The 14,453-nt window shown below is 47.0% G+C and overlaps 1 protein-coding gene across 3 annotated transcripts in view; it reads left to right on the plus strand.

Annotated features, from left to right (window-relative positions):
• The first annotated feature begins 5,094 nt into the window (after nucleotides 1–5,094).
• Nucleotides 5,095–14,453, plus strand: part of GAREM1 (GRB2 associated regulator of MAPK1 subtype 1) — a 93,517-nt gene continuing 84,158 nt past the window's right edge. Inside the window, exon 1 of one of the 3 annotated variants that reach the window (XM_085537463.1) lies at nucleotides 5,095–5,564. In XM_085537463.1, coding sequence (XP_085393589.1) covers nucleotides 5,444–5,564 — 121 coding nt within the window. In that variant the 5' untranslated portion in view covers nucleotides 5,095–5,443. Of the gene's footprint in view, nucleotides 5,565–13,093; nucleotides 13,283–14,453 lie in introns of those variants that run through there. The other 2 variants (XM_015855448.3, XM_085537460.1) reach the window with 2 other exon arrangements.

Here is a 14,453-nt window from a genome sequence, read left to right on the forward strand (position 1 = left end):
ATCAGATTTTTAATGTCGTGAACACTGACGTCACACAGGCAGCCTTTCAGTAGGTGAAATCACCTATACTGTCCACAAGATAACATGTGTGTAATCAGCTTATAGTCTGTAGTCCTGTAAGATGATTTTCTGCAGGTTTTTGGCTTTGTTTCTTTAATATCCATTGCAGAAATGTATTTCTTACTGGAGAGCTTTTGAACAGGGAGGTTGCAGAGATGATGGCTGTGATAATAGAATATACCATACACAGCATCTGTGGGTTGCTGAACCTACTTTAGAAAGTAGAAAACATAAAATAATAGAATGTCTCCAGTATCGTGCTAGTATAGCCTTACCATTCCATTTGGATCTGTTTTACATTGATACATAGCAGCTTTAATTTCAGGGGGGGATAACACATTCCATTTCAGTTTGAATGAGGGCAGAATAAAGATGCCAATTTCTGTTTCTTCAATTAAAAGCAAACAGGACACACAGAAAGCAAATGCAGTCTGGGAAATCTGAGGAATCGTTAAGGTTATATTGTCTTTTTCGTTTGTTTTGACTGAGATATGTGGTTCTTGATTATAAAATTCAATCATTCTACCACCATTGGCAGAAGAAGAATACTACTAATAGTACTACGCAAGACTGTGTGGTAAGCTATCCTAGTATATCCAGAGTAATGAGCTCCACTGGCCTAGTGTTCTGGAATGCCACTGTCTGAAGTGGTCCTGTTTCCTTTCTGAAGGCTTTCTTCAGCTTGTCTTTTCAATCATATTTAGTATTGAGACAGTGACATCAGCTCTCAGGTACTTTCCAAAGGATATGGGACACACTATGCCTGAGCCTTCTGTCAGGTTACTGTGCCACCAGCTATTCAGTGTGCTTGCAGGAGGGGACTGAAAGACAAGGAGGTTTACTTATTTGCAGCTGATCCTGAGACTACTCTCCTAGGCAGTCATTTAAACTAGCATTTAGAGCACAGTCTTAAAGAACAAAGGATAATCCCTGCCTTAATTACAGCCATAGCAGATGAAGAAAATAGTGCTGGGAGGGATTTTGAAAGGCTGTCTAGTTCCTCCTCTTATCTCATTCTCAGATCAGCTGTCCCTGCTGTATTCCAGGAAGATGTTTAAAGACCTGCGGTGAAGGAGGGGATTTCACTGTCTCCCTGAGTAGTGTACAATCCTTACTGAACTGGTTTTGCAGGCAGGAAGTTTCCTAATACCTCGCCTAACTGCTGCACATGGAAAGCAGGTTCTCTCTTTCCTCTTTATGTGCATACTTACCTTTCTGTGTCCTCTTTTTTTTTAGGCCAGAGAACTCTTTTTTTTTTGCCATTTTCTGTGTATTGCTTCTTAATTTTGAGTTGCTTCTCTGCTATCCTGCAGTGTAGAACTGAGAAGTTACCACACTACTCCAGTTTAAATAACCACAGCTGGTGAGGTTAAACTGATGTATTTCATTATCTTATCTAAGATCTCCCTACTTGTGCATTCCAGTATCAGCATAATGTAAGATAGCCTAACGTTGCGAACTGTTTAGCGTGTGTGATCTGTAATCTCTCCTCTGAAGAACTAGTTTTCTGTCCTGGCACTTATTTGTGCGGTGGGTTATTCCTCTGTATGTGTAGAACTTTCTGTTTCTCCTTGTTTAGCGGCGTTTCAGCTTTTCCAGTTTGTCAGCATCCCTCTCAATTGTCATGCTGCGCTTCAGCTATGCTGGAACCTCTGCCTGGAGATACAGCCTTTGCATGTGAATAAGTGTATTCTGTTTAGTCATCCAAGATGTTGATGGAAATACCAAACAGCTCTGGATTCAAGACAGATCTCAGTGAAGTCCCTTTCAATACATCCTTTCAACTTGGGAGTACCAATTATTTCAATATAATTATGCACTCATCCTGTATACTTCTCTAGATCTTTTTTTCCTTTCAGTTAAGAGCAACTTACGTGTAACCCTATGACCCTCACTTTTTCCAGCCTATTCACAAAGCCTGTTGCCACCTGGTAGAAGTGATCTAGGTTGACCTGGTGTTGGTTGTTACTGACAAACCCGTACTGTTACTTCTCATGTATTTACTTTCAATATCCTTAAAAATGGTTGGATTGCCTGTTCAATTTTGTTCAAATTTTCTGGGGAAAAGAAGGCTGAAGGGAGACCTTATTGCTCTCTTCCAGTACCTGAAGGATGCATACAGTGAGAGCAGGGTTGGTCTCTTCTCACTGGTGACAGGACAAGGGGAAATGGTCTCAAGTTGCACCAGGGTAAGTTTAGGTTGGATATCAGGAAAGACTTCTTTACAGAAAGGGTTGTTAAGCACTGGAATAGGCTCCTTAGGGAGGTGGTTGAGTCACCATCCCTGGATGTGTTTAAAAACTGTTTGGATGTGGTGCTCAGAGATACAATTTAGCAGAGGGTTGTTAGAGTTAGGGTGGTATGGTAGCGTAGGTTGTGGTTGGACTTGATGATCTTAAAGGTCTTTTTCAACTTGAGCAATTCTATGATTTTGTGCTACTATGAAACTGGTTTGTTTTTTTAAGAGTAGAAATAATGAGTTTGTATCACTTTTTCCTTTCCACATTTTTTCCTTTTCCAGTTTTGTGGAATCTCATTCATTCCCTGTTTATTCTTGGCGTTAATCACTTGCAACTCTAACTCTGCTTGTACCCTCGGGGAATTTCATCATATCCAGTCTATCAAAAATCTTTTATTTATACAAGTATTTTCCAGGATACTTCTTCATTCTTCTAGCTTAAGCTGTTAGTCCTTTCTCAGTGGTGCTGGTAGTGAAATCACATCTGCTTTTGACTGAAGACAAAGGTTTAAGACATTAGGGTGTCTCAGTATCCTCAGTGGTGATGTGATAATTAGATAGATTTCTTCGTTGGTAGAATAATAGATCAGTTAATTTCTTGGTCTTCTCACTGTACTTTTTGTCCAGCTTCATTGTTGTCTTTTAATTCCAATTGTTTGGTTATTCATAATTCAGTAATTTGACCTGCTTTCTGTTTCCTTTCACGCCATTGAAAAATCTCATGATTCAGCCAGGTTAGTTCACACTTCCTTGCCATCCTCTGTGCTCACCAAATTCGACAGTGGATCTCTGCTGAACTTTGAGCTGCCCTGAACTCACACAGGTTTTGCTACTGGTTCTCAGAGTTTGTGTCTATGTTTGGTTCCTCATCCTCTTCCCAGCAATGAATATAATCAATAAAAGAGAGTCAGTTTGGGTACTAAGGGTTTTGTTGTTTCTCTGTATAATAGGAATTCCTTCTATATGTTATTTAATTTTAAGGGGTTTTCTGTTACATTGGTTCAGGTGCTATCCTGTCACTGGCCCATCTTAGGGAGCTGTGAATATTTAGGTTCCCTAATGACAACATATGTATCAGGCTGCTCAGATCATTGCTAAACATCAGAGAAATGGTTATATCTGAAGTGTTAATTATGCATAAGGTACAGTTAACACAAGAAAGAGTTGTGAGATTCTTAAGTTCTGCTGATTTGAATACTTTGTATGCAATAGCAAAACAGACTTCAAGAAGGTTCAGCTACAGTACAGGTAGGACACATTACAAAGTCAATTTAAGAGCTCCAGTAAGACAGTTAAATAATAATGGGCTTTAGGATTTATTTTTGCCTGGAAACAACTAAATGAAATTTAGATGGTATCTCTAAGTTGCATTTAAAAATATGCATCCCGTTCCAGTGCAGTGGGTAAGAAGAGGTCAGGTTTCTACTGGCGAGAGATGAGAATGGCATGGCTATATATGAGAACAGGCTTAATAGATGTGTGACTCCTAAAATTGAAGGAGAAAGTAATCAGGAGTAACTGAGGGGCAACCTATGGTAGGGAACCTGTTTTAGTGGGAGGTTGGACTCAATGATCCCCAGAGGTCTCTTCCAACCTCTATGATTCTGTGGGAGAAATGTTTCTGCCCAGGCACAAGTGCTGTGTGATGCCTGAGAGAAGCCTGTGAGGTGAGGCTGTGTCTGTCCTGAAATTAACATGGGTTGGGATCGCTTTTAAAGCCACTTCTTGACAGACCCGTGCTCCTGGTCCTAGTGAATCCCAGTCTGACCTGATCTGTTTCACCTTACGCATAAAAACCTTGGCAAAGCTAAACAAGTTAAAACCATACTTTGGCTTTCCATATTTCAACAGCAGTGCTTTTAGCTGTTATATCACTTTGCACTTCAATAGCCCAATTCACTGAAGTAGTTCAAAGCATTCTGCAAACTTCATAAAAAGGAAGCAACTCTGGAAAAAAAAAATCCAGTGTCTCATATTTGTGAAGCTAGCAATTCCGGTAAGTGGAATCTAACAGCACCAGGACCGAGTTCAGAGAATGAAGGACTTTCATAGGGGTGAGAAACCCTTACCCAGACCCCTTTAAAGCAAGTTAACTTGGGTTTGTGTTACCCCCTCTGGCTTCCATAGTTGTCATTTCATCTCAGAGTATGGACAGTCTGTCTGCAGCCAAGCAGAACAAGAGCATATCTGTCTTAGCCTTCCTTGTTTTCGTGGTGCTGCTGGCAGCAGCCACATAGCACGCAGTTATGGCTGGGCCTGATACAGGGCAGGAGGAGGAAGGGGTGGGGGGGGCTGCAGGCAGATAAGAAGCTGTGGGGGGTAGGAAAACATTTTATCAAAAAATATCCAGAATTGGGAGGGATCCATATGGATCACCAAGTCCAACCCCTGGTTCCACACAGAACCCCCTAAATTTCAACCCTTTGACTGAGTGTGTTGTCCAACGCTCCTTGAACTCTGGCAGCTCAGTGCCATGACCCTGAGGAGCCTGTTCCAGTGCTTGACCACTCTCTGGTGAAGAACCTTTTCCTAATGCCCAGTTTGACCTTGTGGAGATCACATAAGACTCTGTAGCATCATTAACATTGGAATAGACGACTAATATCAGCTAGACCAACTGTCATCCCCACCATGCCCCCTAACCACGGCTCTCAGTGTCACGTCCACACGCTGTGGGCAGCTCCAGGTGCCCACCTGCCGCCCCTCCCCTGCACGTCGGCCGAGCGGTCGGAGGGTGGAGTGAGAGGGCCGGGCCGGGCGGCGGCACACCCCGGCGGGCGGGCAGCCCGGCACTTTCCTTTTCGGAGCGGGGAGGAGCGGCAGCTGCGCAGGCGTTGCTCGCACCCTGTTGATTAGTCAGTGCTGGGATGGCGCTTCCTGGGCCAGGCGCGGCGGCTGGCGGCCCCAGCCGATGCCGGGGGGCGGCGGGAGCAGCGGCGGCCGCTCGGCGGGCCTCCCCCTCTGCCTAGCCCGGCATGTCCCGCGGCCGTAGCCGGCGCTGAGCGCGGCGAGCTGCCTTCCCCGCTTCTCTCCCCGCTTCTCTCCCTTCCGCCGCCGTCCTGCCGGGTGGGAGCGACCCCGCCGGCTGTGCCCGCCCGGTTCCCTCCCCTCCGCGCCGCTGCCCTGTTCGGGCCAGGCGGGAAGATGGACCCCGGCTCCTCGCTGGGCTTCAGCCTGAAGGACGTGAAGTGGAGCGCGGTGGCCGTCCCCCTGGACCTGCTCGTCAGCACCTACCGCCTCCCGCAGATCGCCCGGCTGGACAGCGGTGCGTGGGGCGGGCGGCGGGGCCGCGCGGGGGTCGGGCCGCTTTCAGCCGCACCGGGGGCGGCCGCGGGGCCCCGGGGCTTCGGTATCAGCAGTGCCGCGGGGCTCGGGCTCACGGCTATGCGAAAAGTGCCGGGGTGCGGGGGCTGCTCGCTGCCAAACCAAGTTAGAGAGGCGCGAGGTGCGAGAGGAGAGAGAGCCGGTGCGGTGGCGCGATGCTGCAGCAGGGCCGAGGGAGGGGGAATATCGCACGGCAGAGCCGGGCGCGTCTCCTGTCACCGCTTGTTGGGAAAGCGGCGGAGCTGTGAGAACCAGGGGTGACTTGAGGAGCCTGCACGGCTCCCTGACAACTTCTTACAGCTGTTCCCTTGGGCGCCCACCTGCACGAACCGCTGTGCGTGTGCCTCCCGTCCGGGGGATGAGGAGCAGCGCTGGGCGGCGGCGGTGCCCGCTGAGGAGGCAGCGCTCAGTGGATGGGCAGCGCTGGGGCTTCTCCGTAGGCTCGTACTGCTGCTTCGTGATAGCGTTGCACCGTGTCTCCCTGACACCGTCCTGCTTTCCCATCGCTGAAGGAATGCAGAGGGTAACTCAGAATTAAACGTGTCAGGGCTCTGTGCTTTGTTAGCCTATGAAGTGGCCTTGCAGTTGCTCGATGGAACTGATCGGAGCTCTCACGAAGTTTTCTGCTGCTTTGAAAAGTGAAATAGGAGCGTGGGCACTGCGTGCTGCAGCTCCCCGTGTGCTAGGCAGGACCGGGGCTGGGTTACTGCTTAACTGCAGTTCCCATAACCCTGCAGCAATCTCAGTCAGTGCTTTTTGACTTTGTCCCTTGGTTTGAGGCACGCTTCCCAGCCTTAGCCCAGAGCTGCCGTGCGGGAGCAGGCTGGAGAAGGCTGCTCTGCCATTTTAGCCGCAGCTGGCTGTGCTTCGTGCTGCCAAACCTGTGTTGTCCTGCAATAGTGGCAAAGCTGCTGTGTGAAGGAGTTCCTCCTGTGGTACTACCTTCTGTCCCTGAAGCAGCCAAGATGGCCTCCAGTCACTGCACTTAAGGCTATCAATTCACTCGCGATTCCTGGCAGTGGTTCAGGCTCTAACAGGGCACATGTATTGATGACTTACTGATTTCCTTCTCCGTGTGTCAGGCTCCTTCTCAGCCTCTCTGCTGCCTCGTGAATCGCTCCCTCTGGAGGGAGCTGGGAGTTCTCTGTGGATGTTGGGAGGTGAGCGATCTTTTCCCCTCCACCTCCTTTTTGTATGTGTTTCTGGGGGTGTCTTGTGCCAGACCTGGTGAGAAGGATGTCCCAGAGACACAAGTGCTGCTGCTTTTGTGTAAGGGCTGCTCATCACCCGTGTGCACCTGAAGCACATCACTGTGTAGGTGGATGTGGGCAGTCATGCGCTCTGTGAGACCATGTCCTGGAGTGCCCAGACAGAGGCAGCTGCATGGAGCAGACAAAGGCTCTCAGGCCTGCTTTCCCTCCTTGTACAGATGCACCTTTTAACTTAAGGGACTGCAGATGGCAGACAGATCAATATTTTATAAAGAGCTCAGACGCTGTGGTCTCAGTGGTACCAAGAGGACGCTTTTCCTGTCTTCAAGGGAAGCTGTCTTGCAACAAGAGGAAGCAGGCATGAATCAGTGCATGGTGTCCGAGCTGGGAACATACAGTGTGTTGACAGGTGACTGGAGCAACTCCTGTCCTGGGAGCTCACCCTGTGTGCCTGTCTTCATCCCGCAAAGCTGCCAAGTAGAGCTCTGTCAGAATTTCTTCATGTGGTAGTGAAGGAAGTGCAAAATCTGTTCCAGATGTGTGTAATCCTGAGCTACAGGCAGGTAGGCGTAGAGTTCTCATCTCAGCACTGCTGATGGTACAGCTTGCAGGTAGTCACCAGCATATCAGAGCAGTACTGGCGCGGAAGTGGCCTGTTCTGTTCCTGAAGAGCTGAACTCCTGTTGGGGGTGGTGGGAGCTGAGTGCACTGCACGTGGTGGTTGATATCTGTCTTCAGGCACCTTCTGGCTTTGATAGGACAAGGGGAGACAGTTTTGAACTGAAAGAGAGGAGAGTTACATTAGGTGTTAAGAGGAAATTCCAGATTGGATAGGGTCCTGGGCAGCCTGAGCTAGTGGGTAATGCTCTTAGGTTATACACACACATATACAAGATCTCAAGTTTTTCACTGCTGCCTCACCTTCAGGCCTTGCAGTTGGAAGGGGGAGAAGGGCTGTGATGAATGTGGTTTCATGCATGGAGTTAAGATGTGCGTCTCCTGGAAGAGTGCCCTTAAGTAGTTCAGTTTGATTTCTTGACAGGATGAAGTTATGAAATATTGATGTGCACTAAATTTGATCCTCTGCAAGAAGGAAGGATTTTTCTGGATGGCATGGGATAGTAAAGCAGGGAGGGAAGGAAGCAGTCTCTTGCTGCATCAAGGTGCAGGTGGGAGCAGTTAGGCAGCAGTGCCTACCTTATCTATCCTTAAATGAGAAATCTGTCAGTGTCTGGTTCTCAGGTGAAATGCTAGTGCTGTTTAGTTGGGTTCCCGTTATCTTTCGGATTCCAATTTAAGTTTTTGAGATGGACATTATGAAGATGGCCAGTGCCTGTGTGTTTGCTTTAGTCAGCTTTGTGCTTTAGTGTTTTTCTGGTGAACGTTGTTAAGATTGACTGAACAAGTAGAACAAATAGTGTTGCTCCTGAGAGGAATGTTTTTCCAGTATATATATATATAACAGCCTAAATGTTTCCAGAGGGCAACTCAAATACAAAGCTTCTGAAAGAGTACTTAGCAATGGGAACCCACAGAGGAAGGGGCTCGTGTCTCAGCCTGGCTGTGGCCTTATGGCTGGAGGTGTGCATAGTTGGACTGAGAGCACACAGCTGGGGAAGCCCTCAGCTGGTGGAGAAGCGAGTCCCTGCTGTGTGCTATGAAAAACAACAGTGATTTTCTTTTCTTTTTTTTTCTGGAGGATCACTACAAGCCGTTAAGACTTAGAAGGAAATTCTTTCCTGTAAGTGTGTGGTTACTTTAAGGTGAAATGACAGGAATTATGGCCAGAAAGAAGGAAAAAAAATCTACGTAATAGGCAGGAATCTATTTATAAAAGCGATTCCTTAGTCCTGACAGAACTCTTGTGAAGGGCAGCACTGGGGTGAATAGTGAGTTTGTGCTGCTACCGCTCCTGGGGACAAAGAGATTTTATTTATTGTAAGTATTCAGGTTCCCTTTTTCTCTCCCCTTTTTGCAGCCTTTCCCTATGATGTCCTTCTGCTCCAGCACTCTCAGTGCCCTGTTGTTTCCTGCAGCACGTTACTGTGGGGCTTATTCCTGTTCTAAATAAGTTGAAACAGAGCACCCTTGCAGCTTATCAAAGAAGATCGTACTGAAGAGAACATCTTGGCCGTGTACATAATGACAATTTCATCTTGCGTCAGTCCACAAACGCGGGTTGTCTGTGCAGCCAGACAATGCTTGGAAACTACAAAGAATCTTATTCTTTTTATTCTGGGTGCTGCTGCCCTTGCATTGATTGTCCTGAATGACCTCTTTCTCTCAAGAAGCTGCTGCGCAGCACCTCGGTAGCCTGCTGGTGGTGTGAGGGGGTGCGAATCGCATGGGGGTGGGACGTGGCTTTCAAGTAGACCAGAAAAGGCACTTTAGATGTGCTGTGGCTTTGAGCAGATGCTGTGATCTGACCTCCCACTCATGGCACGGCTGGCTGCTGCGTGCTGTGTTGGTAGGTGACAGTTGTTATATAGTCTGTGCAGATAGACTAAATTCTGATTATGTTTTTTGTAACCTACCCACCCTGAAATATGTCACCAAGCCATGTGGCTATTCCTCAGGTGCTGAACAGCTTTTAAACTCCAGTTTCTTGTTCTTTATGTTGTGCCACTGTAGCAAAATATCACAAGCATCTCCTTGCTTTCTCCCTTTTTCTCCTTTGCCTTATGATCTGCTGTATTTCCACCAAGACAATAAAATGAAGGTACAGTTGACAGGTTGCTGCTAACCACTGGTGCTGGTTGGTGTTTTTTATTGTTGTTGTTGTTCTTTTTCCCTGTTGGCATAGATGTGTTCCAGGAACGTTTTAGTGAAAAAGCTTTTAATTCATTTAAAATCTGCAGCTAACAAACGGTGTCTGACAAGATTACAGCGCCCTGCTGGAGATGGAGTCCAGTAGCTTGGCAACACCTGCTCCCAGGAGTACCACTGGCTTCAAAGGAGGCAAATAGCAGTTCAGCAGCATACCTGCTTTACACCTAAAATCCAGTCCTATTTCATATTTGACAGTGGTTTTGTGTGTATTGTGTGTTCAGCGACTTGTGTGCTGTTTGCACTATACTGGACCATGGTAGTGCTGCTATAGGGCAGCTAAGATTCAGGTAATTACCATCCCCCTTATTTACAGTGCACTTAATAAATATTCAGATTTTTTGCTACCATACATGATGTACAGCTTCTAGATTGTGATTCCTGCTTCCAAATTTCTGGCTCTATTAGGCAAAGCTTCTATGTATGCATCTTCTATGTATGCATCAAAGCAAACTTCTGGTGATGAAGCACAGTTTGTCTTTTACTAACTGGAATTCAAAAGCTATGACTTTAAATCCAGGGGCAGAGTTGGAGGGGCTGCTTAGTGTCTTGGCTTCTTAAGCTTCAGTTACATATAGCTTTTAGGTAGGGCATAAGGCGTAGATACAATCAAAAGAATTAAGGTGTCCTAAACAGTCAGTAAAACTCTAGATCTTAGAACAGATGAGGTGCAGTGAATCACATGCTCCTGTTGCAAAATGTGGTGTTGAGGAATGATACATGTGTAGGAAAGAAGGGCTTTGTTTCCTAAGCTTTGTCTGTAGGTGCTGTTCTGGGACTGGGTGTTCCTGCTGCAGTGACTGCACAGGTTAGTGCTCCCTGTAACAGCGACCCAGGGAAGTGTGCCAGGAAAGCAGTGCAGGAGGTGTTGGCCAACGTGGTGTGATGCCTCAGGATCCTGTGCACGCTGTGAGCAGTGTGTTTCCATCACAGTGGTTTGTCAGCAGTGCAGGGTATGGGTGTTGCTGTGTTTCCTCTTGGCATTAGGAGTAACAAGTTGGCTGGATTAGGGAAGCTTAAGTTCCTCCCCTATAGGAAAATATGCATCATCTTAGTGTGCCTTGCGTCTGACTCAAAGAACAACCTGCCTAAAACTCAGTGAGCCAATATTTCGAGTCTGAAATTTGTGCTCTGAGTGGTTCTCTCCTTTGGAATGAATTCCATGTAGCGTTTGCGGTCTGCTTTCTTCATGCCGATTGTGGGATGAAAAACTCGTGGAGCTCACTTCACTGTGCCTTCGTCTGTGAAGCACATCTACTGATCTGAACAACTGACACCGTAATTTAAAGTCATAGCTCAATTTTATGTTTCTCTGTGAGCACACTAAGAGTGCGTATTTGCTGAGAACAGGGCTGTGTCTGCCTTGGGGTCGTCGTGTTGGTGTACACATCAGCATAAAATTCCTAATGCTGTGGCCTTGCCAATGTATCAGCTGAGGCCCAGCAGCAGCCAGAGGAACTGCCCTGCCCCAGTGCCTCTGGCATGGCCCCATTGGGACTGGGGCTACTGGGACCCTGCTGGGGTGGGCAGAGTGTGGAGCCCTGCCACCTTCTGTGCTCTGCCTTGGTGCTTGGTTTGTGTGAAGGAGGAATGAGAAGGCCCAGACTGCAAGCGATGAATCTGAGCTTTGTGAAATGCAGGCAGTCCCTGGATTGAGCTGTGGCCTAGGCCTGCACTGAGCCCTGGGAGCAGCTGGGGTTGTGGGTTTGGGAGGTCTCAGCAAGGGAACCAGTGATGACTTGACTGTGGCAATACATCAAGCCTCATTGTGGCAGGTGAGATGGTGCACAAATTGCTATCAGGAGTTTTGGTGTAGCCAGGGGTGAGCAGGTTTCTGCTCTCCAGGCATTTTAGTGTGGAAAGATGTGTGCTGATGCCTCTTCTGGCATTGTCTCCCTAGTTTCTTCCCCTGCTCCCAAACTGGCGCAGGCTACCCAGGGAATCTGTGGGTGTTCCATCCCTAGAAGTGATCAAGTCCAGGTTGGATCGGCTCCGGGCAGTCTGTGATTGTGGGAGGTGTCTCTGCCCAGGGCAGGGGTTTGGGTGGCTTTTGGTGAAGTATGAGGATGAAAAGCCTCTCTTACAGGGCCGTACGCATCACACTCTGATCTGCTGTGTGTCTTTGTGATCATGACAAAACTCCCATGTGTTCTGGGTGAGGGGATAACTTGTTAGGCAGCAGTTTTAACAGAGATGACCTGGATCTGTGGTGTGAGCAGCAGTGGCCCATGTGTGGTGCTGTGCGAGGGCACGTTGTGTGAGGCTGTGGTTCAACTCTGTGTCCTTGGGCAGATGAAGGAGGATGTAACTATTTGGAGAGCCTAAGGAGCAACAGCCTTAACCTGTTTATTCACAAGCTGTTTTCTGCACTACTGGTACAGGAAAGAAATACATGATTACTTCTTCAGGATAGTGTAGGGAATTGTTGTGAGGCCTTGAGAATCCCAAGAAGATAAAATAACGTGTTTTCTCACACTTGTTTTTGTTTCTTTTCTTGGGTTTTAGGTTGCTGTTTGAGCAGTGCATAATAGGTGCCTCTCAGGGATAGGATATTTAAAGGATCATCAGCCAGAGTCAGCAGGTGAGAGTTGCCTGCTATCACACAGAATCACAGAATGACACAGGTTGGAAGGGACCTCAAGGATCATGTAGTGCCAACCCCCCTGCCTGGCAGGGCCACCAAACATACACATTTACTAGATCAGGTTGCCCAGGGCCCCGTCCAACCTGGCCTTGAACACCTCCAAGGACGGGGCATCCACAACCTCCCTGGGCAGCCTGTTCCAGGGCCTAACCACTCTCCTAGTGAAGAAAGTTCTGTTAACCACAAGGAGTGACCCGTAACTCTGTAATAGTTCTCGTGCTCAAGGGCATTTCAAGAACATATTCTCAGCTCTGTTGCAGATGCAGAGTAAATAGCTCCTCTGGATCATAGGGACAGTAAATTAAACTATTTGTGTTGTGGGTTACTGTGGTCTTGGGTCAGGTGTTTGTGGAGGTGCTGTATTGTTGCATGCTGCTGGCCTTTATACAGGATGATTTCTCCATAACTTACTAGGAAGAGACTGAAGGAGGGATCAGCCTGTGTGACCTGGAGAATCTCTTGCAGTATAAATTTGCCTTTTAAAAATGTTTGCTTTAAAACTTTATTGCCTCTTTCCTGAAAAGAGTGGGACTGTGTGTCCGAGATTGAACTGAGAGTACAAGTGGAGAAAGGTAGCTGTGTGTATCTTAGGCAGTCACTTCCAAGCTGTTCCTGCTGACCTTCTTGGGAGTCTTTGGCCTTTGCTCAGCTGCTGAGCCTGCTGTTGTGCTGTTGTAAGGTAAAACACCCAGGACTGCGTAGCAATAGCAGATGGTGCTATCTCCAGGTTTTCTTTTATCCTCCCTTGTTTTGAAATAGTACAGTCCTCCCTTTTGCTTCTTCTAGTGTTTCTGGTGTGATGTTGTTGTTTCTGTCCTGTTGCTCCCAGACAAATCATTCTTCTTTATGCTCTCAGCAAAAAGAACCTCTGGCTCTGAGGAAACTGGGGATGGGAATCAAGAACTTGTTTCTTGAACCAGGCAGCATGTGGTCTTGGACAGTACATGTACCAGGAGTGATATCTGAATATCGCCAAAGGTGAGGAAGCAGATAGGAACAGTCATATTGGACATTTCAAGTCCCAGAAATCCAACCTTCTTCTATGTTAACAGTTCTGTTCATGCTTTTATTTAGGAAAAGGTCCAGATGCCCCTTCTCCTCCCTGAAGGAAGCTATAAAAATGTGTGCTGGCTAATTTATGTGATCATGTCTAAGATGTTTGTCATTTTGTTATGGCCAGGCTTTTTTCCCTACCCTGGTCTACAGATGTGAGTCTGCATTATATTCATAGTAGAAGACCATAGAAAGCATCAGAGTGCACATGAATCAGGGAGATATTAGGGTTTTATATGAATATACAAAACGTGACTTGTTACATCTGTATGTTATTGTAATCACTGAACCCAGGATGTGGCTGGAGATGAGTAGCGAAGCTGCTATACCATTACAACTGAATGTAGGGCAGTCCAGAGATCAGATCATCCCTGTTGTGCGCTTTATGGGTTGTATTGTCAAATATCATTTGTGTTCCTGTCAATATAGAACAAAATATCTTGAGACTGAATAGCCTGTGGGCAAAGATAAATTATTCCTCAAGGGGAAAGTGAAGCATGATGGGTTTTCCTTCACTGTCATTTCTATGTGCTGCTCACCAAAAGTAGCTTTCCCTCTTTGCAGGCAGTGCTTTCTTCTTTTTATTCTTTCTTAAGATGATAAAAGCTGTTATCAAAGGGACATGACTCTCTTATCCCTTATGTTTGTTTGTGTGGTGGTTTTTTTCTTAAACAAAACTGTTCTTTTTGTACCTTTCAGTTTGTACAGAGTTCTCTGAAACAATGAGAATTAATTGCACCCAGGATTAGGATTGTTCTTGGTCAGGAAGGTACGAGGTGCAGCCCTGCTTGCATTTCTCGTGTTGATATTCCTATATTGTTAGGATACTCTTACTGTACAGAACGTAACCGAATCGAGCACGTGCCTAATTACCCTTGAACACCTACAATTTATGTGTATGTATGTGGTCAGCCCGTGTTTGAAGAGGCATTACCCTGTCATTAGTGGCACTCGAAACATACAAGGTGGTGCAGGAGGGGTGGCACTGCTGGAGCTGCCATCCAGAGAGCAGCCCCCCAGCACCAATTAGTGCGCATCAATTAGTGCCTGCACTGCATCTGACAGCGTGGGGACCCGGGCCAGGCAGCTCGGAGAG

Source organism: Coturnix japonica, chromosome 2, assembly GCF_054131305.1.
Source record: "Coturnix japonica strain WE chromosome 2, WE-NBRP24, whole genome shotgun sequence".
NCBI classification, from domain to species: Eukaryota; Metazoa; Chordata; class Aves; order Galliformes; family Phasianidae; genus Coturnix; species Coturnix japonica.